Source organism: Elgaria multicarinata, chromosome 5 (assembly GCF_023053635.1).
Source record: "Elgaria multicarinata webbii isolate HBS135686 ecotype San Diego chromosome 5, rElgMul1.1.pri, whole genome shotgun sequence".
Taxonomy (NCBI): Eukaryota; Metazoa; Chordata; class Lepidosauria; order Squamata; family Anguidae; genus Elgaria; species Elgaria multicarinata.
Genome location: NC_086175.1, coordinates 101,043,865 through 101,069,915, shown reverse-complemented (window position 1 = coordinate 101,069,915; position 26,051 = coordinate 101,043,865). Strand labels below are relative to the sequence as shown.

At 44.6% G+C, this 26,051-nt stretch overlaps 2 protein-coding genes across 2 annotated transcripts in view; one reads left to right on the top strand and one right to left on the bottom strand.

Moving 5' to 3' along the window:
• Positions 1-24,163, top strand: part of NME7 (NME/NM23 family member 7) — a 123,866-nt gene extending 99,703 nt beyond the window's left edge. Inside the window, exon 12 of the mRNA XM_063126904.1 lies at positions 23,882-24,163. Coding sequence (XP_062982974.1) covers positions 23,882-23,914 — 33 coding nt within the window. The 3' untranslated portion in view covers positions 23,915-24,163. The remainder of the gene's footprint in view (positions 1-23,881) is intronic.
• ATP1B1 (ATPase Na+/K+ transporting subunit beta 1) overlaps positions 24,106-26,051 on the bottom strand; it is a 39,555-nt gene continuing 37,609 nt past the window's right edge. Inside the window, exon 6 of the mRNA XM_063126905.1 lies at positions 24,106-25,392. Coding sequence (XP_062982975.1) covers positions 25,126-25,392 — 267 coding nt within the window. The 3' untranslated portion in view covers positions 24,106-25,125. The remainder of the gene's footprint in view (positions 25,393-26,051) is intronic.

Here is a 26,051-nt window from a genome sequence, read left to right as displayed (position 1 = left end):
GGAAGGAGGAACGGAGAACAGGGTTGTGCTTCTTAAACATTTGAACTCGGGGCCAAAAAACTCTGCAATCGTTTTGACTGAGCCCCATTTAAGATCAAGCAGGATGTTGAGGGATTTTCTTCTACTGCATTTAGACTACTTGACCCACTTCAGTGGCAATTTACCACCATGTCAGTTCTTTCTAACATCCTGTCTAACGGTGAGGAGAATTTTGCTAAACATCTGTACTGCACCTTAACAAGCAGACTGGGGAATGAAGATAGTGGTGTAATGTGTAGAGACGGCAGGCTAAACCCGTGGTTCTTCATCGTGGTCTCTATGCATCACACATATGGGCTCTGCGCCTGCGCTGAGACCTAGATCGGAACCTCCAATAGCTAAGCGACACGCTTTTGGGCGGGAACCCCTCCCCCACGCCACTGCGCATGTACCGTGGGTTCCCGCCCTTACCTCAGTTTTTTTCCGTCCGCCATCGTGCTAGACGCTAGTTTCTAACCTCCAGAAAAGAACTATTTCAATCTCTTCTACTAAAAATTTATATACTTACCTTTTCTTCTACTCTCTTTCAACTATTCTCTTTTTCTCCTATAAAAAAAAAAAAATATATTAGTAGATATAGTACAAATTTTTCCAACGCTTCAGCTGAGGCGAATGGCAGTGAAGGCCCCATTTCGTAAATGCGTGTCCTGTGGGGCTAAACTCCCGCCGACGGACGGGCATTCTTTGTGTGTACTCTGCTTAGGAGAAAGCCACAAAGTTCAATCGTGTCACCACTGTATGGCGTTCACAAAGCAGACGCGCAAAAATAGAGCAGACAGACTTCGCTCTATCTTGTGGGAGAAGGCGCTTCGAGCTACCGAGCCAAAGAAGGCCAAAATGGACAAACCACCTACAAAAACCTCCGATACCGAACTTGAAATATCCTCGTTCGTAGTGGGAGATGAGACCGTGGCGCACTATAGGGCTGAGATACCCCTCACGCCAGGACGGTCGCTAGCGAGCTCCGCGGCTAAAAAACTTTCAATAAAAGCCCGGACTCCTAGATCCTCCGAAATGGAGAAGAAGAAGAAGAAGAAGAAAAGGCTGGAAAAGTCCTCACCGAGGCATTCTGGAAAATCAAAATCCAGCAGTACCGTGCCGACCTCGCTACCGACAGCGACGGCAACTTCTTCGGTACCGAACCAGCCATCGATACCGTCTATGGTATCGACACCCGCTAGGCGAAGACAACATGAGCCCCCGAGCCTCTCAGAGGGGGAAATCAGAGATTCGGCCTCAGCGGCCTCAACACGAGACCCGGCACGCCTCACAACAACAGATGAGGCGGCCGAAGTGCCTAGACCTGGAACCCCTAGACCTGCTCCAATTGAAGTGCAGCAGTCTCCTAGGCCGGATTGTGATCGATCTTCCCAGGTTGCTTACTATAGACCTGAAAATAGGTACTATGACTGGGAAGGCTATCGGCCACACGACTACCTTCCCGAGGGAAGGAGGCTACAATACCCTCCGGAAGCATATTTTGCTTATCCGCCGCCTCCGACAAGGGTCTGTCGAATGCCGGTGGCTCCTCCGTTGTCTCACCATTCATCGCCAGCATCAACCCTTCGACATCGAGTCGACGCGTCTCCGCGTCGACCGGCACCACATCAAGAACAAGCGCTGCAGCCTATTCAACAGCAAATTGAGGCGCCCTCTTCACCAGACAATGACTATCCTTCGGATTCGGAATCTGCACTCTCTATCGCTCCATCAATCCCATCACCAGAAGACGCGGTCTACTCAACTGACCCAGCTTCGCCGTCGGATGACTCTGGGAGATTTGCTGAACACGTTCTAAGAATGGCTCAATCCCTAGGTTTAGATATTCAAAAACCAGAAGACCAGGTGCAAGACAAGATCTATGATGTCTTCCATACCGAAGATAATGCACCGGTAGCCATCCCATTGCCTCAAACGTTAATACAAACTGCCCAGCTAGCATGGAAGACTCCTACATCCAATCAGCCTAATTCTAGGAAATTAGAGTCTATGTACAGGATTCAAGACAAGGACGCGGGTTTTCTATTGCAACACCCAAAACCCAACTCCATAGTTGTGGAATCGGCACAAGGCCGATCACAAAGATCCCACTCGGCACCTACCGACAAAGAGGGCAGGAAGCTCGATGTAACTGGGAGGAAAATTTATTCTTCCTCGTCACTTGGCATCAGGGCAGCCACTTATGAAGCAACAATGGCCCGGTACCAACTATTTCTTTGGCAGAAGATAGGGTCACTGTGTGATCACCTTCCAGAAGATAAAAGGGAATTAGCCAAGGTATTTCAATCTGAAGCTACTGCCATAGCCAGGCAGCAACTGTCCACAGCGAGACACCAGACAGATTGCCATTCCAAGGCTATAATGGGCGCCGTAGCCTTAAGAAGGCACGCTTGGCTCAGGTCTGCTAATTTGACAACGGAGACCAAAACCAGAATTGAAAGCCTACCCTTCGACGGGGAAGGACTTTTCAACTCCAAGACGGACGAGGCATTAGATACCATCTATAAGGCCCGTACGACAGCTAGAAGGATGGGTTTCAATGCACCATCCCAACAGTACAAACCGCGTCGTTGGACAAAACCACCTGCCCAACAATACCAAAACAGGCCATTTTATCAACCCCATCCTAGGCAACAACAACAGCAGTTGCAGAAGAAGAGGCCCTTCCAGAGTCGATTCCAGGGGGATAAACGTCAACCTGACTTTAGCAAAAAACAGCGGGTTTGACTCCCGTGCCCCAAATCTACCACCATTTTTGAACCGCCTAGCACCCCATTTCCATCAATGGGAGTTAATAACAACCGACTCCTGGGTGCTCACTATCATCAAGCAGGGCTACGCCATCGAATTCGATGTCCTTCCTCCTCCTTCGGGACCGAAAGTAACAGCACCGTCCGCACCTCTTCTCCTCGAAGTCCAGACCCTCCTAGCGAAAGGAGCTATCTCTCCGGTGCCACCACATCAAATCAACCAGGGATTCTTCTCCCGCTACTTCACGGTCCCGAAGAAGGATGGCGGTCTTCGACCTATCATGGACCTAAGAAATCTAAACAACTACATCAGCCCCAAGAAATTCCGTATGACAACGGTTTCTTCGGTACTCCAACTCCTTCACGCAGGCCTTTGGTTCGCGGTGGTAGATTTGAGGGACGCTTATTTCCATATAGCGGTCAGGGAGTCACATCAACCTTACCTGCGATTCGCCATTGGAACTCAACAATTCCAATTCTCCGTTCTCCCTTTCGGACTCTCGACGGCGCCCAGGGTCTTCACGAAGACGATGGCAGTCGTCTGCGCCCATCTAAGACAAAAACAAATTTTCATCTATCCATACCTGGACGACTGGCTGCTGGTAGCGGAGAACAAATCCACGCTACGAGACAATATATCTACGACCCTCAACTTATTGAACTCGTTAGGCCTCTGGGTCAACGAAGAGAAGTCCATTCTAACTCCTCAAAGGAAGATAGACTTTATAGGGGTGACCTTATCATCCCTGGATGGCAAAGCTTTCCTTCCTCTGGCCAGAGCAAAGACGCTTCACGACTCCATCGTCGATATCGAGAAGCGAACAAGACACTCAGCCTGGACAATTCAAAGGCTACTGGGCTTGATGGCAGCCTCTACGGCCGTCATCACGTTTGCGATGCTTCGCATGAGAGTTTTACAAGGATGGTTCCTGAGAACGTTCGACCTTCGCCTCAACGCTCACAGAACCTTTCTCTCCATCCCGAAACAAGTACGGGCATCGCTGAGATGGTGGCGCTCGATGGGGAATTTATTGGAAGGCGTCCCGTTTCAACGACCATCGCCTTCGGTAACGATCGCTACCGATGCCTCCATGGAAGGCTGGGGAGCCCATTGCAACAACCTTACTGCACAAGGGCGATGGCCCCCCTTCTTGAAAGAAGAGCATATCAACCACCTAGAACTCTTGGCAGTGGAGTATGCGATAAAGACTTTTGCCCAGATCATCGAGGGCAGAAATGTCCTGATAGCCACAGACAACACCACGGTAGTCTGTTATATCAACAGACAGGGTGGAACCAGGTCGTACCCGTTGACTCGATCTGCAATCAGAATATAGAATTGGTGTATAAAGAGGGATACTTACCTTGTGGCGGTTCATGTTGCAGGGAAGGACAATGTCATCGCAGACTCACTCAGCAGGTCCTTCCACACCGACCACGAGTGGGAGCTCGACGTCGATACCAGGGAACACCTCTTTCGATGCTGGGGGTATCCAGCCGTCGACGTCTTCGCCACCGAGGGAAACGCAGCCTGCTCCAGGTTCTGCAGCAGAGCTGGAAAAGGAGAAAATTCACTAGGAGACGCATTCACAAGAACGTGGAAAGGAAATCTCCTATACATCTTCCCTCCGTTCCCTCTCCTAACAAGGGTCCTAGCGAAGATCAGGATGGACAATTCGGACTGCATCCTAGTAACACCGTGGTGGCCAAGACAGGCCTGGTTTCCGCATGCTCTTCGTCTATCGAGACAAATTTACATCAGGCTCCCGTCGATACCGAACCTCTTGTCTCGACACCGGGGCAAGGTTCGGCATCCAGATTTATCCACACTGAAGATGACGGCGTGGAGGATAATCCCAACGCCTCTCTCGGTACCGTAAACTTAACAGTTGATCAAATACTGATGGCATCGAGGAAACCGTCGACGAGGAAATCTTACGCCAAGAAGTGGCAAAGATTCCTAATTTTTGCTTCAAAGAGCAATCAGCCAGCAATCTCATGTCCTATTTCTACAATACTAGAATATTTGCTGTCGCTTTACCGACAAGGTCTAAGACTGTCCTCGATCAGTGTCCACCTAGCCTCGATAGCAGCGTTCCATGACGGTGTCGAAGGGTATTCGCCCTTCTCACACCCCCTCTCGAAAACATTCTTGAAGGGGTTAAAGAATACGATACCGACCATCAAGAACGTCGTACCTTCATGGAGCTTATCTGTGGTCTTACAGTCACTGACTGCTAAACCCTTCGAGCCTATGGCTACAGCCGACCTTAAACTTTTATCATTTAAGACAGTTTTCCTGATAGCCATCACCTCTGCGAGACGTGCAAGCGAGCTTAGAGCTCTCAGAATTGACCCACCTTTTACAGTGTTTCATAGGGACAAGGTCGTTTTACGCACTGACCCTTCATTTCTACCTAAGGTGGTGTCGAACTTTCATGCCTCCCAGGACATTATTCTCCCAGCGTTCTTCCCGAGCCCGACGACGGCAATCGAGACTTCTCTCCATACGCTCGATGTAAGGAGAGCCCTAGCCTTCTACAAAGCTAGGACTGAAAGTTTTAGAAAAACTAAACAGTTATTTGTTTGTTATGGAGAGCCATCTAAGGGCTTGGCCGTCTCGTGCCAGAGACTATCAAGGTGGATTGTAGAGACAATTAATCTTGCCTACTCTCTATCAAAATTGGAACTGCAACAGTCAGTTAAGGCTCATTCCACTAGAGCTGTAGCAACATCTGTTGCATTCAGCAGGGGAGTCTCCCTGACAGATGTCTGCAAGGCTGCAACGTGGTCTACTCCATCCACGTTTGTCAGGCACTACAACGTGGACACTCGAGCCCGTCAGGACTGCACCTTCGGGAGAGCTGTGCTCTCGGAAGTCCTGAGATGACAGCTAACCTAAAGAGCTCTGAGGCTAGGAAATGATGCACCAACCCACCTCCAAAGGTATGTCAGCTTGCTACTCGCCCATATGTGTGATGCATAGAGACCACGATGAAGAAATGCAGGTTGCTTACCTGTAACTGTAGTTCTTCGAGTGGTCATCTATGCATTCACACAACCCACCCACCAACCCCACTTGGTGGCATATGTTATTCTTTATTAGAGCACTGTATACATGTGTTATGATACATCTGAAACTGATTAATTATATTCATGTTTATGGGAGCACGATGTCAGACTCCTATGAACTGAGGTAAGGGCGGGAACCCACGGTACATGCGCAGTGGCGTGGGGGAGGGGTTCCCGCCCAAAAGCGTGTCGCTTAGCTATTGGAGGTTCCGATCTAGGTCTCAGCGCAGGCGCAGAGCCCATATGTGTGAATGCATAGATGACCACTCGAAGAACTACAGTTACAGGTAAGCAACCTGCATTTATATGTACCCCTTGGTAAGTAAGCATTCGCCAAATGGTCACTTCTGTTCCACCCCTGAAGAAAACGTTGTGGCAAATTCCCCATTTAAACTGAAAGAGAAGGCAGATGATGATAGTTCGTAGGTTACCTGAATATTTTCAACAGAATGGTGACTCATCAATGTATGAATGAAAATAAATGGTTCTGGTTAACTCTGCATATGGTTAGCATTAAACAGTTCTTTAAAGTATTAGAGCATTAACACTAAAACTGTTTGTGCCCCTGACTCCTTGGCCTTCAGTGTGCAGCAAATGCGGCTTTAGCATCATTAATGGATGCTGCTGAGGTAGGCTTTGCAAAAATGTTTCTCAGAGATTGCTATTATCAAGGCTGTCCACTTACGTATTACATTTTTAAAGAACAGCCTCAGAACAGAACATGACTCACATAGCGATACACAGCAACTAGGGGTGTGATCCGCTTCTCCTCAGATCGGAGGAGCAACAGCGAGTTGGGGTGATCCACCTTCGCCTGAGGCGGAGGAGAAGAGAGTTGGGGGGCTAGAGAAGCATGGCGAAGAGAAGCGACCATAGGCAGAGTGCTCCTCTTTTCGTGGAGCGAACCGCCTGCCATTTTGGATTTTTTCGCCCACAGGATTGCATTGCGGAAAATATTAGTGGATAACCTTTTTGTTTTTAAAGCTATTTGAAATTTGGTGTGCTTAGAGAATCGTGGGTGGGGGTCATTTTGAGCCTATTCTCAGCACTCTGCGTGGTGTGGTTTGCTTGCTATATTTTTTAAAAAATAGGGTAAAAAAAGCAGGAGAGGTACCTTTTTGAAGTGCTGAGAGGCAGATTCAACTCCCAGTCATGATCACCTGATGAAGCATCCTCCAATCCCAAAGTTGGAGGGGGGGATAGGCAAAACGGGATACTTAGTAACTTGGGATACTGGGAAACTTCTATTTCTTAGTCTCTGAACGGACTTTTCCCAATGTTTTTTTAAACAGTAGCCCCACCAACAAAGGTCCGCATAGTTAAAGCAATGGTATTTCCCTTAGTAACCTATGGCTGCTTTGGTGGAACCCGAAACCACGGGTCCCTGTGGTTCGCTGAGTGGTGGTCACAGACTCTCAAGACACAATTTCTCTCTCCTTAGAAAATTTATTACAAGCAGCGCTGCAGGGTGACAGTCTGAGGAACTGCCCAACAATTTCAGGAAAGGTTAACATATTTATAGGGTCAGGTCCCCTCAGATACAATGGCAGAACTTTCCCACCAATCATAATACAGCTCTGCAATACAATAACCAATGAGAAGCAAAGCATTTAGGCATATACAGAATTCAAGTACTTCTCTGACTAGAATATTATAATGGGTATTGCAATAGTTATAGGAAATACATCTCCATCTGTTTCCTAGTTGTGGTTAGCTTGCCTTTAAAAATATCCAACTATCTGTTTAACTGTCTAACTGTTTTGTGACATGTGGTTTCAGCATCAGCTGAATTGTGACAGCAATTGCAACATTAAAAATAGGTTTTAATTAAGCAGGAAGCTATGAACTTTATGATGTATAGAGCTAATGTGTTATAGAGCCATTTTCTTATACCTGTGGGCATTAGGTAAAAGAACCACCCAGGTTGATTTCCTCAACACTGCGAGAGCTGGACCATAAGGAAAGCTGAGCAAAGGAAGATAGATGCATTTGAACTGTGGTGTTGGAGGAAAATTCTGAGAGTGCCTTGGACTGCAAGAAGATCAAACCAGTCCATACTCCAGGAAATAAAGCCAGACTGCTCTTGAGGGAATGGTATTAAAGGCAAAACTGAAGTACTTTGGCCACATAATGAGAAGACAGGATACCCTGGAGAAGAGGCTGATGCTAGGGAAAGTGAAAGGCAAAAGGAAGAGGGGCCGACCAAGGCCAAGATGGATAGATGATATTCTGGAGGTGACAGACTTGACCTTGGGGGAGCTAGGGGTGGCGACAGCCAACAGAAAGCTCTGGCGTGGGCTGGTCCATGAAGTCACGAAGAGTCAGAAGCGACTGAACGAATAAACAACAACAAGCCCCACCAAACGCACAAACACAACCTGAAATCATATACTAAGCAAATAAATAACAGATAGGAAACACAGCACTGCTACCCACCCTAACCTTGGTGAACAACTGAATAGATGTGGTGCATGGGGATGAGGTCCCCTAGGCATGTGGACGTGCCCAGTGCACTCCTTGGAGGATCATCAGAGCCCTCCAAAGAGTAACCAGTGGAGACTGGAGAAGCTAATGCCTGTCATGAGTTGAAGTGACAGGTAGCTTCTTAAAGACTGGTACTTACTTAGGGCCAGTCAAATTGGCATATCCCCCTCCCCCGGGCACGTCCACTTTCCTCTTATTGGTAAAAGACAGACATAGCCTTTTTAAAAAAATTCTTCTTGTTGTTTATTCAGCAACACTGCTGCTTTTAATTCCCCCCTCCTTTGTTTGTTTGTTTATTTATTTATTTATTTATTTATTTATTTATTCCATTTTATATTTATACACCCCATAGCCCAAGCTCTCCTGGCTTTTCCTCTTCAGTGAAGTCAGGCAGGCTTTCATTGGGGTTCAACTCCTTGTTGCTGTTGTTGTTGCTATTAATATTAATTAGTACTGCTATTAACGTTACTATTGTTGTTGTTGTTGTTGTTGTTTAATAATGGCTGTGATCACAGTGCAGTCAATCAACTCTGAAGCAAGGATCACAAAGCTTTACTCTTATCCTCCTAGCCTCCTAGTTATGGGATGCAAAAGAAAAGGCATCTCTCTGTGCTGCTCCCGCCTCACAGGGATGGTTTGCATTACTGGCTTTGAAACAATCCTTGGCTCACTTCCTTGTGCCCCCAGAAATGTCTGCTGCCTGCCTGCCTGGCTGCCTTCCCTCCCCCTGGGAGCTGCACTACATGATGGGCTTTGTGGTTCAACCCCACAAGCCTCCGGCATGCTTGCTCCCAGTGCTGCCTGTTCTCCTCTGTGCCCGCCTCGCAGGGATGGTTTGTGTGTGTCTTGCTTTGACTCAGGAGATAAGTCCTTCCTGCGCTCACTTAGACTTTTTGAAGTTCCAAATAAATTTTTCAAGTGTGGAAAAAGATTCATATTTAGGGTTATCTACTCCTCAATTCATGGCGTGTTGGGATTTCCTTTGAAATGGCCCCATTGAGCTGTCTGCAGCTTTAAATCCCTGAGATACTGGGGTGTCCGATTTTCAAAATTTCCCCCAAAATCAGGGGAGGCTTGGATTTGCTTGAGGCTTGGCATGCATGTGTATACATGCATCAGGTGTCATGGTGCCTAATTTGACATTTCTAACGTGAAAATTGACGTAGTTCTAGCATGGGACTTGATTTGGGGTGAGTTAAAAGGTTAAAGCCCCGCCAAAAATCAGGGGATGATGGGATTTGCTTGAAACTTGGCATGAATGTGGATCTAGATGGCATCTGTGAGGGTGCCTGCTTCAAAGATTTTTATCTGTCAAAATGTCAGAGCAAATCCCATGTTTGAAAATGGGGTGTCCGATTTTCAAAAAGTCCCCAAAAATCAGGGGAGGCTTGGATTTGCTTGAGGCTTGGCATGCATGTGTATACATGCATGAGGTGTCATGGTGCCTAATTTGACGTTTCTAACGTGAAAATTGACAGAGATATCGAAAGGGGTGTGAATTGGGGTTAGGGGTGATGCGTTAGAGGTTAAAGCCCCCCCAAAATCAGGGGATGATGGGATTTGCTTGAAACTTGCCATGAATGTGGATCTAGATGGCATCTGTGAGGGTGTCTGCTTCCAAGTTTTTATCTGTCAAAATGTCGGAGTAAATCCCATGTCTGAAAATGGGAATTTTCAAAAATTCCCCGAAAATCAGGGGATGCTTGGATTTGCTTGAGGCTTGGCATGCATGTGTATACGTACATGAGGTGTCATGGTGCCGAGTTTGAGGTTTCTAACTTTAACAGAAAAAAAGTTGTAGGCTTTTTTGGATTTCAATGCAAGTCTATGGGGAGGGGGGAAGCGGAGCTCCGATCCAGATCCGGAGCTTCGCAGCGAACCGGAGCGGACTATAGTCGGAGTGGAGCGGAGCAGACCCGATCTGGAAGTTGCAAATCTGGAAAAGAAGTGGATCGGGGGGGGGGGGGGTCCGTGCACACCCCTAACAGCAACTTCTCTACTGCCTTATATTTCTTTTTGTTTTTCTCTCTTTTCTTCCCTCCCCTCCCATTCCCCAGTGATGTCTTCACATTTAACGCTTTGGGATTATATTCTCCTGTGTTTGCTTTGCAAATGTGAGTTGCTCTTTGGCAGCTATCTGGAATTATATGAAGTTAAGGCTGCAATTTGCCGTACATTTCGTTTCACTTCCTGCAATTTAATGTACATTTCCTTTCACTTCCTGCTAATTACAGGAAGGCAATGCCTCAGTAGTGTGGAAGCAACCTTACTTGGGAGTAAATCCACTTGTAAATTCCAAACAAGCATGTATTAGATCAGGCCACAGATGATATTCCCAAGAAAAAGATTAGCCTAAAAGTACTTGGCGATAATACAGTCTTCTTGGTTTTGCTGTGCTAACTTAACGCCTTTAGTGGGAGAGGAAACCACTGACTGTATTCAAGCCTAAATCAAATTTACTGATAAATTCTAATTAAGCTGGAATCTTGCTTGCAGTTTGTTTGTTTTTTGGTTAACTTTCAGCAAACTTGTTTTTTCAATAAAAATTCAGTAAAGAACTTGATTCTCAATCAACCCCAGGAAAACTTTGTCTAAGCCATTAATTCCTGCTGGGGGAATTAATTCAACAGAGAAACTCATTAGACTCACAAAAGATGGTCTTCCCATACATATAGAAAAAAAAACTTGGGTTAACTCACTCCCCCAGTTTCTTGTTTTTCTTTGGATTCTCCATGTTACATGGTTAGATGAATGAAGCACAGTATGTATGGAAATGAATGCAGCTCGGAATGCCATTTTGTTTGCCAATTTAAAAATATATTGGGGGTCCCTTCACATTTTGGGTGTGGGTAGGGGTCACATGGGAGGGGGGCTGCACGACTCTGCTACAGTATGGTGCCATTTTTGGCCCCGCCCTTTTCCCTTCAACCCCGCCCACCACTGGAATGTGCCCCCCACCGAGCTTCTCCAAAACTAAATTAGGCTGAAAGAGGTTCAACAACTTTGTTGTAGGATTGAAATAGATTTTGAAGTAAGATGGAGGAGAAAAAAAAGACCAGCTCCTGTGACAGTGGACGTGCTCTGCAAGGTGTTGAGTTCATTAGCATACAAACTACACTGGGAATTTGGATGTCAAGTGTTTAAATGCCCTTCCTGTAATAGGCATGATTAATTCTGAGAATTTCTTTTCTGGAGTCTGGAAACCTGTCAAAGGTTGCTAGCTAGCTGGCATCTTGTGATAGTCTAATGTTTTTCATGTGGCTTTTTTGCTCCACGTGTTTCCCCACTTACTGCCCTTTCTTGGTTTCTTGTTAGGCAAAGGACCTGCAGGTGTCAGTGGGGAGGCCTCTGTGGCAGCTGTCTGCCATTATTTATTTTATTTATTTATTTATTACTGCATTTATATCCCACCTTATTTCCTCCAAGGAACCCAAGGCGGAGTACATAATCCTCCTCCTCCTCTCCATTTTACCCTCACAACAACAAACCTGTGAGGTGGGTTGGGCTGAGAGTCTGTGACTGACTCAAAGTCACCCAGTGAGGTTCCATGGCTGAATGGGGAGTAGAACTCGGATCTCCCGACTCCCAGTCCAACACTTTAGCCACTACACTGGCTCTTTACTTTTATAATGCCATCTACATATAAGATTCTTGATAGAAAATATATATGCAAACAATAATAAGACAGGACAGGTCCCTACCCTGTGGCGTTTACAATATAAGTTTAGTTATTTGTTTGTCACTTTCTCACATTAAACTGTGCCTAAGGCAGCTCACAATAAACATTCATGCAGCTTCCCCCAAACTGGAGCCCTCCAGATTTGTTGGAAGGCAACGTCTACAATTCCAGTAGGCACGGGAATTACGGGAGTTGCAGTCCAACACATCTGGAGGGCACCAGGTTGAGGAAGGCCTCATTAACATATAAAAATCCATAACATTTGGGGGGGAACCTGTTCCAAATCGTATCAATAAATTCAAACAGGACAAAAAACAAAAATTCAGTAAACATAGAGCAAATTCAGTATTACAATGGAATAATCTAGAGTTAATACAGAGCAAAATCAAAGTTATCAGGCCAATAAAATAAAACTAATAAAGCTAACCCATGCTCCTAGTTCCCTTGCTGCATCCCCAAGGGGTCATATTTCAGAGGAAATGGAGCCTTTTTACCTTCCTAGATTGGGGGGGGGCAATGGTGGTCAGTCCTTTTCTGCAGCCTCCCAGGTGTTCTGGCTGCTGCTTTTAAACCTGTTTAACTGTCCTGACTCTCAACCATAGAACCCTGAGGGTTCTCCATAGGTGAAGTTCCCTGGGCTCTTTTGGCAAAGCCATGGCAAATGCAAAGTAGTTTCAAACCAGTTATTTTTCCCGTGGAGATGTACCCTTGCTGACTGGCAAACTACTGGCACTTGTGTTTGCTCTTAAGAAAGGAAAGTTAAGGCCGCAGCTTATGTGCTTTCTTTCTTGGGAGAAAGCCTTGTCGAAATCAGTGGGACAGACTTCTGAGTCACTGTGCATAGGATCAGGCAGTAAAGTGCAGGTGTGGGGAGTAGAATCTAATTTTTAAAAAATGTTTCAGGGTGTGTTCCCCTCCTCCCCCAGTCTCCTCCCCTCCGCACTCTGCCCATGGAACTGCTCCTTTTTTCTCCTTCCAAAGACACTATAGCGAGCTTGTAGAGGCAGGTGGCACGGTTCTCTCTGCGCAGGCTGCAAGGGGCAGAGTGCAGGGAGCACAGACTTCTGGGTCGAGGTTAGAACGCCGTCTCTGACCTCAGATCCAGGAATTCACACTATCCTATGCGCGCGCCCCCCCAATGCTGTCTAAGGGACATAGGATTGCTCTCTTAAAGCATCAATAAGAAGGTGGTGATGTTGTCCCTTCAGTGCCATAGAGGGATTGGGGACCTTTCAGAGCTTCCCTTCTTAAAAAAAACCTTTCAATGTAAAATCTTGAAAATTATAGCTAGGATCCAAAGAACCAAAAACCTCCTTGATGTGCCCAGAAGGGCTTTAGACTTGCTTTTCACTAACAGAAACCTTACATACCATATTGTAAAGTTCTTTGGAAACTAATGGGAATTTATAATATGACAAGGGAGAGCAGCTCTTCAAGGGGAGAGGGGCGGGGGAGTCAAATTTTCCTGGGCTACCACAAGCCCCTTGCATGAGCCTAAGTCGTATTTCTGTTCCTACCCTATGACACTCAGTTTGAGCCTTTGGATGACACATAAATATAGATTCTGAAAAATTCTGTCTGCATCAGTGAGAGCTGGAAGACTTTTTTTTTCCAAACGTAGGATAGGGTGTTGCCTGTGGTTAACTTTTTCTGTGCAAAATTTGATTCACGTTAGAAAATGCAAATATAAAATCCCAAAGTACAAGTGTATTAAAAGTTCCAAGTTTAAAACCGTTTTCATTGTACGGGTTTATTTGATATCAAAGCAATACAGTGTGTAAATGAGTAACTTCCCAGTGTCAAATGGCCGAAAGCCTACATTTTCTTTGCTTAGCCTTCAGTTGTATCGCATTCTGAACAAAGGTCTTTTACAGTGCAAACCTATGCATGTCTACTCACTGAATTCACTGGGCCTTACTTCCCAGGTAAGTGGGTAGAGAATTGCAGCCTAAGGGTGGTGTAACATATTAACTTCTGAGCGACTACGCAACCAGACTTTTAAGCAGTTTGAAATTCACTCATTTTCTCAGAACATTCACATTTGTGAAACAGGCAAATCAGTCATCCGAAGCTGGAGTGACCCGTTTGTCATGGGCTCTTCCTTCGTACCACGTTTCCTCTCTCTCTCAATGCCCTTTAAATAATTCATAACAGGGCCATTGTTTTCCCCCAGGCATCGGGTGCTGTTGCAATGCAGCCTTTCATTAGGAGCCCAAACCGAGTGACATAATCCCATGTAAGATACTTTAAACGCTATGGGGAAAGGTGGAAATGGTTTGAGTGCTAGTGAAGGCAATAGCCATAGACCAAATCTCCTTCCCACTCTATTCCAAATAGTGCATCTCTTATGATCTCAAGTTTTCATCATACTATATTTTTAGACCACCTTCCCTCTTTAAAAACAAACAAACTAGAAGATGGCCTTGGAGAATTAGGAGATCTGGTTCTTATTGATTACGTTTTATTGCGTTTGCTGATTGCTCCTCTTCACTTATTTTCTTTTTCTTTTTTGCTGCTCTGCTTTTATAGTTTACACTGGAACAGTATTGCATTGTGTGGATTTTTGTCATTGATCTGGGTATTTTGAGTTCCTTTTTAGACTTTCAAGTAGAAAATGGCATTAATATTTAGAATAAGTAAAATAACAGTGCAGCTAATTCAGCATTAAGGCTCGTTAGAGAAAAACTTTTGTTAGTGCAGGAATGTTGTTTCTTAGGTTGCTTCCAGACAGAGGCTCTTCGCACTAGCAACCAGAAGGCATTGGACAGCTGTTTCATGTTTTCCCCTTAACAGATCTTCTGCATTAAAGAAAGTGATGCAAGAAGTAAGAAAACAAGGGAGGGTTACAAGGCGAAGACAACATCATCTGGACCCCCTGTAGATTTCTGTGATCAAGGCAAGGCGATGGCGCCATAAAGTCCTTGTCTGGAAGCTGCCACCACCCTGACCAGTATTTCCATTTCTTGCTTTCTTGAACACTAGGCACTAATTACTTGTGCCACATCCAAGTCTTTAGTGACAGACAGTATCCAGGAATGGAAGAAGTGCCCTATATTCTTTTGGGCACCCTACAGATAATCAGAGATCCATGTGTGGGGTGCTCCTAGCCTCCCCCCAAATACCACTTCAAGAGAAGGTGATGTGTTCAGCTACTCCTTTCACCCCAAACAATAAAAATGAGCGTGGGCTGTACTTCTGTACAGAACAGGCTCAGTAGGCAAAAAGAGTATGATAGTTCTCATTTATCTTTAAAATGGACTACCCCTCAGGAATGCTAAGGCTCTGGAATTACAACTCAAAAAACATTGGCTATATTGCCCTGATCCGGTGTGATAAAGTGCCGGAATGATTTGCTGGAGATAGCAATCGCTGAATTGCAGGCAGGACTAGTCGGCTTTGGGTTAATAATGTGTTCCAGAGCATTTTATCTGATAATTTTCTTCCATTCCTTTCCAGATGACTGAAAATTTTACAACCTCCAAAACACACGTAAAATGTGTTTGGTTTGGTTTGAGGTGGTGGTGGTACAGTATTCCCCACCCCCCACCCCCCCAGTTTTGTAGGACAACAGGCTCAATCTTGGAACATAGGAAGCTGTCTTAAATCAAGTCGGACCATGGTCGCCTACACTGACTGTCAGTGGTGATCTGGGTAATTGATTATATGAGATCTGTGCACTTAAGAACATGGAAAGCCGCCTTCTACCAGGTCCAAGTTGCTAGGGAACATGGGTGGGAGAGTGCTGCTGCAGTGTGTCCTGCTTGTGGGCCCCTGGTCGACAGCTGGTTGGCCACTGTTGAACAGAGTGCTACTCTAGATGGACCCTTAGTCTCATCCAGCATGGCTCTTCTTATGTTAAAGTATTTCTCCATATAGCTCAGTATTATCTACTTTGATTTGCAGCAGCTCTTCAGGTTCTTGAGCAGAGGCCTTTCAGTACACCTACTGTCTGATCTTTTTTGAACTGGGGATACCAGAGATTGGCCCTGGGCCTACTGTATGGAAAGCAATCCCCATTTAGGCTTATGGGCAGCCTTATATGTACTTCCTACAATATGCCTAAATGCTGCTCATTTTAAAGGTAGTTGTTGGAATCCCTGGGCACAAAGGAGAGCAGAAGAAGTCAATCATTTAAATAGATTATAGTTGAAGTCTGGATAATGGACTTAAGAAGATGCTGGCTGGAACAGACTAAAGGCCTCTCTATTCCAGCAGTCTGTTACTACAGTGACCAGCCAGATGCCAACGGAAAGCCCACCTGAGTGCAACAGCCTCCTCCTGCCTATGTTCCCTAGCAACCCGAGTGTATCGCCCAGAGAGTTTCGGCTATTGGGCGGTATAAAAATGTAATAAATAAATAAATACTTCCTCTGATGCTGGGAGTAAACTATTGAGCCAGTGCGGTGTAGTGCATGAAAGCTTATTGTGAGCTGCCTTAGGCACAGTTTACTGTGCCTAAGGAAAGTGACATACATATAAACTAAACTTATATTGTAAACGCCACAGGGTAGGAACCTGTCCTGTCTTATCAGTATGGTTTGCATATATAGTTTCTATCAAGAATCTTATATGTAGATGGCATTATAAAAGTAGAGAGCGCCAGTGCGGTGTAGTGGCTAAAGTGTTGGGCTGGGAGTTGGGAGATCCGGGTTCTAGTTCCCACATGGCCATGGAATCCCACTGGGTGACTTTGGTCCAGTCACAGACTCTCAGCCCAGCCTACCTCCCAGGGTGGTTGTTGTGAGGATAACATGGAGAAGAGGAGGAGGATTCTGTATGCCACCTTGGGTTCCGTGGAGGAAAAAAGGTGGGATATAAATGTAATAAAATAAATAAATAAATAACATTCTTTGTGAATTTGCCTAATCCCCCTTTAAAGCTGTCCACGGTGCCAGCTATCACTTTGGTCTGCAGATTTTGGTAGTAACTGAAAAAACAGCATGAACTTACGTTACCAAAATTAATCAGCTGCAAAATTGGGGTCGAATACCTGACTCATGAAATTGATTAAGCTTCCTCATCTTTTCACCCTGAAATCTTGAAAGCCTTTAAAAAACACCTCCCAAGGCGTTCTGTTTGAGATGGTGGAGCACATTTGCTTGCATAGGGAAAGTAAGGGGCTATAATCTTGAAAACCCTTGCAGAGGCAGACATATCCCCTCCCTCGCTGTAGACGCTGCTGTCCCCGGGCCTGTTGCAGAGGAAAGTGTCTCCCTATTACTACCAGACCTTTTCAAATTGCAGGCTGTTCCCTACGGTATGTGTCCTTTATATGTGAATGGAGCAACAGGTGGTCCAAGTGCAACAAAGGTCATTAGAACAATCCAAGTGGCCTGATGCCTGGTTACCACTTAGTAAGGTTAGAGGAAGGAGCACAGACAGGACATCTAGCAACCTTACACTGAACCAAGGTTCTAGGGCAGCCTTCCCCAACCTGGTGCCCTCCAGATGTTTTGGATTTCTACTACCATCAGCCCCAGCCAGCATGGCTAATAGTTAGGAATGCTGGGAGTTGTATTTCAAAACTTATGAAGGGCATCAGGTTGGGAAAGGCTGTGTTAAGAGATGAAGTGGCTAGGCAGGTGGGTGCTGCAAGGCCAGGGTTGGGTGGAGCTGCCATCGGTTGCTAGATCTGTGGGCAGGAATGGAGGTTTGAGGAAGTGCAATAGGTAGAAGTAGACCTGTGCTGTAATCCTTCAGAGCTGTCTTCGATCAAAAGCTGTGAATATGGACCAAACACCTGAGAGCAAAATATGGGTGGGTGCCCTTGGGGCAACAAAGTTATTTGAAGCAAGTGTTCCTGTTTTGCGTCTCAAAGCTACTGTTTTAGGCTGTTCCCAGCATCTATTCCCAGTTTCCTTTCTTTGGGGGAATCACTAATAGTTTGGTATCGGTATCACTCTGACTTGTTTCCAGGAGTGACCACATGCTTTGCGAAGACAGCGTTTCCACTTCTCCAAAGTGTTTGCTTTTCTTTGAGTCTTGCGTCTGACCTCTCTACTTCTTTCGGGGCACACACTGTTCAGAAGATAATTGCTCGCAGCAACGGCATGGTTAGGAGTTTTGCAATAGTTTTTATTGCACAAGTATGTAAACTCTTCAGATGACGAGAAAGTATGGAAAGGGCACTAAACCTTAATGCACATTGCAATTCCAGTTGAGCAACGCTGTGTCCTCCTGGGTGAGATGATGAGAGAGAGAAACAGGACGCAAAGAAAGCTGGAAGCAAAGAGCTCGTGTCTGCGATACAAACCTTTGGAAGGAGCAGCATTCTGGGGAATTTCCAGAGTTCAGCTCCTTGGATTGCAAAGCTAACTTCTGAAATCTGGTCTTTTAAAATGACAAATGGGCATGCTGAGACTTACTTCTGTTTTTTACCCTAAAACCAGGAGAACCTCAGGCCCTCCAGATGGTGTTGGACTCCAACTCTCTTTGGCCCCAGTCAGATGGTTAATAGTCAGGAATGATGGGAGATGTAGTCCAGCAAATCTGAAGGTCCACAGGTTTCCCATCCATCCTACTTGGGCGGGTCAGCATGAGAAACACAGTTCTTGAACTTGGGACTGGTTATTCTCTTTCTAATAATTTGAGGGTTATCAAATAATTTTAATCTTCACAGCCTGAAGATTGAAAAAAAAACTACTGAATCCAGTTTCAAGCTCTGTCCTGTTGTCAAGGTGATTCTTACTGGGAACAGGATTTGCTCATCCACATCTGAGAATGCCTAGGACTAAATCCAACTAGCCCTGAAACGAAGCATTTTTTGACAAAAGTCAGATTCCATCACTTTTGAGCTTCCACCTCTAGGCCTGGCCTGGAGGACAGACCATCTGTGAGCCCCAGGGACACTAGTCTGAGCTTCTTGGAGGAAAAGCAGGTTACAAAATTAGCTTTTGCTACTGGCTGGCTTATATATACCTCCATTGTTTTAGTGCCTGGATGATCTGTTCTTACTGTTTAGGTGTACAGCTCTGAAAAGTCCTACCCGCTGCCTTCTATGTGTCTGTCATTTCTTCAAAAGAAAGGAATGGCAGCTGAGCTGATCCTATAATTGTACATGGGAAGAATACATTGATAGCAAGCGTTTTTGCCTTATATAATCCCCCTTCTTGCCTTTGATGTTTCTTAACATGTTTGTGATGGACTTTAGACACTGTAGAAAGCAAAACAAAGCCCAGCTTTGAGGCTAAATGGACTGAATGCAGCATTTGTAGCCCAGCTGAAACGTATCTCCTTTTCCAGAGGTGCTCTGGTGGTGGGAGGCTTTTAACCTGAACCAAATTTGAAGAACATCATGACCTCTTCTCAACAGCCTTGTCTCTTCAGAACGTTTGTACATACCTCACTCTTAGGGTTGATTCAAGAGAGCTAATAAGAAGAGTACACAATGCCATACCAAGATTAATGAGAGCTTTCTTGCAAACGACTAATCCCTGAATGTACTGGAAGTAATTACATGGGAAGATAATTGCACCAATTAATACAGTAATCGTCAACTTTTTCAGGCACAGGACTGACTTTGAACCACAACCTGCATCATGGGTCCCGTTGTTGTTGTTATACCATATATGGATTTTGGGTTGAACTTGCTTTCTCCAACTAAATGCTCTTCAGATGCTGGCTGGGGTTAATGTGATCCAAATGTGATCCAACACATCTGGAGGGCACCAGGTTGGGGAAGGAAGAATTACAATTGACTGTATAGTAAAACCTACACATATTATAACGTTGTCTTGTTATGTGTTTCCTTATCTCCCATTCCATAGCATTAGTTGTTGCTGATGGGCTGTAGCTCAGTGGTAGAACACATGCTTTGCATGCACAAGGTCCCAGGTTTGATCTCTGGCATCTCTATGTACGGCAGGAAAAACTGCTACCAGTCACTCGTCAGCTAGAATACTCCGCTAGATCGACCAATGGTCTGACTCAGTATAAGGCAGCTTCCTCTGTTCCTGGGACACAAGATAAGGAGTGCTGTACACAGGGGAGAGGGGGGAAATTCAACACATTACTCTGCAGTTTTTGCAGGCATTCTCATTTTGATACCCTGCAGCGTCCACTCTCTCACTCTCATTCTGTCTTTCTATCCCTTCTCCATTTTTCTCCTCTTAAAAATATGGAACAAAAAAGAAAATGGCTGATGATGTGACCCACCAGTTGGAGACCAGGGGGCTGTCTAAACGTTGTCTTTGCCCCGCAGTGGCTGCAAATCAGTGCTGCGTCAGTTATATGACGCAGACGCAGATTTGCATCCACAAATAGGACAAATAGATGAAACTGCGCACTGAAAAAGTCAGGGACTTCTCCCGACTTTTCCCGCTGGATTGAAGTCACGACGGCTCTAATGCCTTGCTCCGGCGTCTGAATGGTCGCTGGAAGCTGGGCAGGGCCGAATGGCCGCCAGGAAGCCTGCACTGCCTGTTTCGTGGAGATCACGTGCTGCCACCCTGCAGCTGCAAAATCATGGTGTTTAGTGGCACCATGGTACCGTGAAGGCAGGCTCCTGCAATTTAATACTGCAGGCACTCAGGACTCTTATAGATATTTGGAGTGACAATCTGTCTTTATATAGCTCCATAATCACAGCATCAAAATCTGAAGAATTGCACCCAGGAAGTTCATAGGAACAGTTTTTAATCAAGGCTGGTCAGGGGGGCAAAAAGAGCAGGGAAGGAGCCTGTCTAATGGCCTTATTCATTATATTGATAGCATATAATGGAATTGGCAGGGTGGTGGTGGTGGTCTGGGTCAGGATTGTGGTGTGCAGGTAGGGAGACTTGACCATTCTCTTCCTTGCCAAGGTTCCAGCAAAACATCTCAATCCACACACTGTGTTGCCACCCCACCCACCCCAAACTGCAATCTGCTTGGGGAAGGAAGCTTCCATTGGCAATAGCGAAAGCCCTTTCCCCAGGGGAAATTGCAACTGCAGGGAGTGATTTTGATCAGGACCTTTTGCAAGGGAGGGAAGGGTTAAAACCCCTTCCCACCTGCACAGCACAATCCTGATTCGAAGCCCATTGACACCATGTTAAATTGTTTAAAACTACAATTGCATTTAAAGCAACATAACATATACTTTGGCTCTAAGTGCACCGAAGCCATTATAATCAGCTTAAAGCATCCACCACTATGCCTGTACTGTGCAGCTAAGGTCACAGTAAGTTCTTTTCAATAAATTAAGTTATGCTGCAGCACTGGTTTTCAGCTACATACGTGAATCGTTATGTTGCCTTTATTTTGAGGGTTCACAATGCAGACGGGTGGATTTTTGGTAAGTTTGTGAAGAATTCAAAACAATAATCCAGGAATGCCTGATCCTTCTGCAGCAGCAGATATTCTCTTACCTTCTTAGTTAGGATGGGTGCTCAGCCTGTGAGCCTGACTTTCTCCCTTTTAGGAGCTTTTCCAGTCTTCTTCATTGCCCCTTACAAAAACGGAGACATCTTTGATGTTTTGGATCACAAATGGTTCCAGATGGTTGAAATGGCTCACAACTCTCACCTGTTGATTCTCTTCTCCCCTGCTGGAAACCATTGAACCCGAGTTGTCAGTTCCCTTCAGTGTGTGTGTGTGTGTGTGTGTGTGTGTGTGTGTGTGTGTAAGTAAGAGGCTGGCATCTGTTATTCGGTCCATCTTTTGGGGTTTTCTCAAGGGAAATAACTAAAACCTGCCCGTAAGAGAACGCTAGAAGAAGAATGAATTCAGTGTTGATGGAACTCCTTCAAGACCCAATTGAAGTTGTAGGAGAAATTCCCAGCTGAGTTTACTTGCAGTTGCAGAATCCAGTGTGTGTGTGGAAATTATTAGACATGGTGGCATTTGCAGGGGAAAATCAGTAGGCGCATTTAATGTTTACTATTTTTAAATGTTGTAAACCGCCCAGAGAGCTTCGGCTGTGGGGCGGTATATAAATGTAATTAAATAAATAAATAAATAAATAAATAAATAAATAAATAAATAAATACCTATTCCCATCCCCCAATTCTGCCTTGTATGTGTTCCCTGCTCTTGGACTTGCCTTACAAAGCTGAGAACCCCATAATTTTCTTTTTAACATGCATTTATGGTAGTACTGCAGATAAGGTATTAGTTGATATTGTTACCAGATTTCATCATGTAGCGCCTACAAAGATTAGCAAGGCTTGGTGGGTTTTGCCCTCTGACTACCTTTACTCATTAAGACTACAATCCAAAAGCTATGCAGCTGGTTGGTCCAGTGTGGGATATTACTACATTTACTTCTGGTTAACAGATATAATAATTCTATACAACCCTCATGACATTCTGTTTGAAAGGATGTAGGAGCTGTTGCTTAACAAGATACTTATTTATGGCCAAAGAAATCATATTTCAGCTTATTGTATGAAATAAATACCATTTCTTTCATCACTAGGAAAAGAGACCATAAACTATCTGGCTCAGGCGTTAAATAGTCACTGTCACTTTCTTCATCAATGGTTTTTTTTTTAGGCATGCTTGAACTTTGTGGCTATGGGCAATAATAAATAGGCCTCTAAGGCAGGTATTAGTTGTGTATGTTCCCTGCCAGTGATATCATTTGCCCAATCCCTCTTCCTTTGGGGTTTGCAGAGGGTAGGTAGGTATGAGGTAGTTGTTTATAATAGCTGTAATTCTGCCTTCTGGCTGGAATGAGTAGCTTTCAGCAAGTGACTGGGCTCTCTGGAGAGTCAAGCCACAGCCTTTTCCTCTGCCCTCAAGGACTCTAACCACTGCACCCCGCTGGCTCTTTTGTGAGCAGTGTTGGACTGGGATTTGGGAGACCTGAGTTCTAGTCTCAGCTCATAGGATGCCAGTCACTGACACTCACCTGACCTACTTCACAGGATTTTTGTGTGGATAAAATAGAGAGGAAGAGGACTACGTAAGCTTCCCTGGATTCTTTGCAAGAAGGGAAAAAGGAGGGATAGAAGTGTAGTAATAGTAATGAAAGAATTCCAAGCTTTTTTCTAGCTAGCTCTTGAACTCCAGTGAAGGACTAATGGGAGTGTTTAAATTGATGATTTCTTATTGCCATAGAAAATCTCATACACTTTGCATTCCCCAGCCCTCTGCTGCAAATTTGGAGGGGAAAAACATCCACTTATGTATCTTGAGTTTCAGACAGTGGAGTGTAAGCTTGGAATATTGAACTTGACGCAGCATCGAACTCAAGAATTCACTGCTCCCCCAGCCACTTACAAATCAAAACCACAGCTCCACTAGCCTTCAGGCCCAGTTTATAATGAGCTTCCTGCCAGCTAATCCATCCTGTTCTCTTATTTTTCCAAGCAACCCTAACTTGTAAAAGGGGGAGTGACTAGCTAGTGATGGAGGCTTGGTTGGCCCTATGCATCCCGGCAGTGGTCATTCCAGAGCATGCCAAGCAGTGTGCAGAAGGAGGCTTACTAGGCCTTCAGCAGTGCTAGCCCTTGGTTTTCCCTTGCAGAATTTTTGGGAGGGAGCTCCTACAGGTATGACAATGTACCAAGCTTTCTCCGAGAACATTTGTAAAACCTTGATTTCCCACATATCAGAAAAGTTTGGAGAAACCAACATAATGAGGTGAGCAAGGGGAGGGAATTCCTACATTGCTACTGACAAATAACAATTTACATGATGCTTTCTAGAAAAATAATGGAGGCCTGCAGCTAGCCAGAAGAGACACTGACCCAGTCCAACCAGAACATGTGTGTTCTGAAGGTAGTCATGCCTGCAACACAGGCTATGTTTGATCTGGCTTCAAAACAGTGTCTATGAAATGCCAGGGGGCTTTTCTGCTGTTTTTTCAGATAACATTTCTTCCATGTACTGTAACTAAATGATGTCCTATAATAGGTTTCTGTTTGTTTTGCAGGTCCAGTATTTTTTCAACATCTTGGATAGCTAACCAGAAAACACAGAATTATGGGGCATAAACCACTTACAAAAACAAGCTACAGGTTGGGAGATGTGTGTTTATTCATTTATTGTCCAATGTTTTAACCTGACTGAAATACAAGATCAACAAGAGCACTGTACTCCTGGCTATTACATATGTTAGAACATAGAGTTTTGCACTTTAGACAACATTTAACACCAGTTGATGGGGTAACTGCATTGCTTCTCATAAAGTTTAAAATAAAGATTTATTTTCAAACATGTGGCTTTGGTTTATTTTTATACATTACACTTTTTTCTTGCAGAAAAAAATAAAATTGTACAACTGCATAAATATAAAATTCTTCCACCATGAAAATGGTTAAAACATTCAATAAAGACAGCACCACAGCATATGATGCCTCTAGCAGGAAAGGAAGAAAATATACAAAGCAAAATAATTATTCCCATCACTGATGAGAGTGATAGGCTGACTCAGGTCTCTCACACAACTTCAGAACATACTGGAGGATGAGGGGGAACAAGAGAGAGAGAAAGACACCATTCGCTACAAAGCACAGTACACAATCACCTGCTCTCCTTAGCTTTGCTTCGAAGTCAAGATAATTTTCCCTGCCACCACACTAAATAAAGTCCTAAGACCACAGGAAAAAAAAAAAGGCTCTATGGAGTGCTGTTGAATAATCTCACAGGTGGGCCTTTACTTTTTGAAAATGAACAAATAATAACAATAATAATTAAAAGTACCATGCCAGTTTTAGTCCCACGGAGTATTTACACCTCGGACAGCAAATTGTTGCTCACAGAAAGTAGAAAACAGGTACAATAATACATGGCTTGAAAAATGACCGGAGTAATGCACCTATAGTACTGTACACTAAATAAAATTCACAAGGCAGCAATACTTAGGGGGCAGAAACACTGCTTACTACAAGTCAGTTATGGAATCATAATTTACAGTAGAAATGGGCATGTCCCAAGGCTCAATTCTGTTTTTTGTCATTTACAGTAGAATAAATATCTTTGTCGCTATTGCTACACTTTTAAGTTTACATTCTAACCTAGTTAAATGCAGAAAGCTAGTGTAAAGCATATAGATTACGTGTAGGTCCCATACGTATGACAGTTTTGTTCAAGACTAGTAGGTTTTTGTCTTCTTTTTTTTTTAATATACTTTTTAAATGGCTAAGAGGAAAAAGGAGAAACAAACTGTGCTTGTGATCAGCTGCTTTTTATGTCAATTTTCATATCAAAACGTCCCATGAAACGATCTTTGTCACTGTAATGGATGTTCTGAGCGTAGGCCTTGCACTCGATACGCACCTCTGCGTCATAGGTCAGATTGGTGAACTGCACTGCCATAAGGGGCTGGAGGTATTTGGGCTGGAGGAGCTTGCCGTAATACGGGTAGTATTGTAGAGGAAAGCCACCGTACCCTGCCATGCCATAGTATTCCACAGAGCCAATTTTGTGAGCGTCCTCCGGTTTCTGAAGGAATGAATGAGAGAGACAAGTCATTTGCACATCCATTTTGTGCGCTCCATGTACCACACTTTCATCGTTCTTTTTCCTGGTATCTAGGTATCTATCCATAACACATAAGTGACTTCCAGCTGTGGGATCAGTTGACAACAGTAATGTCACCATGGACTGTAGTGGCCTTAGACTCGTTTGTTCTATGCCAGACGATTCAGTGAAAGTGTCACTATCTTAAGTACTTTTCAAACATATTATTACCATTTATATACTACCTTATTTGCTAAAGAGCCATCAAGATGGTACAGAGCAATTTAAAACCATAAAACATTTAAACAATAAAACCAAGTTAAAACAGTAAAACGTTGGAACATTAAAGCAACTACATAATTTAAAAAGCTAGATTGAGAAGAGGTACCTTCCCACCCTTTCTGAAAGGCAAGATAGTGGGGGTCTGTCATAGCTCTTGAATGAGTGTCAGAGGAGAAAGCCATTTCACTCATGCGAGACAAACGGGCGTCTGCAAGTTAACAGTGCTGATGCCTCCCCCCACCCAGGCCTTTCTTGCAGATCTTAATACTCGGGTAGCGTCATAATGACACAGCTAGACCCAAGCCCTTTAGGGCTTTAAAAGTTAAACCCACAGCTTGAACTGAGCCCAGAAAGCAACT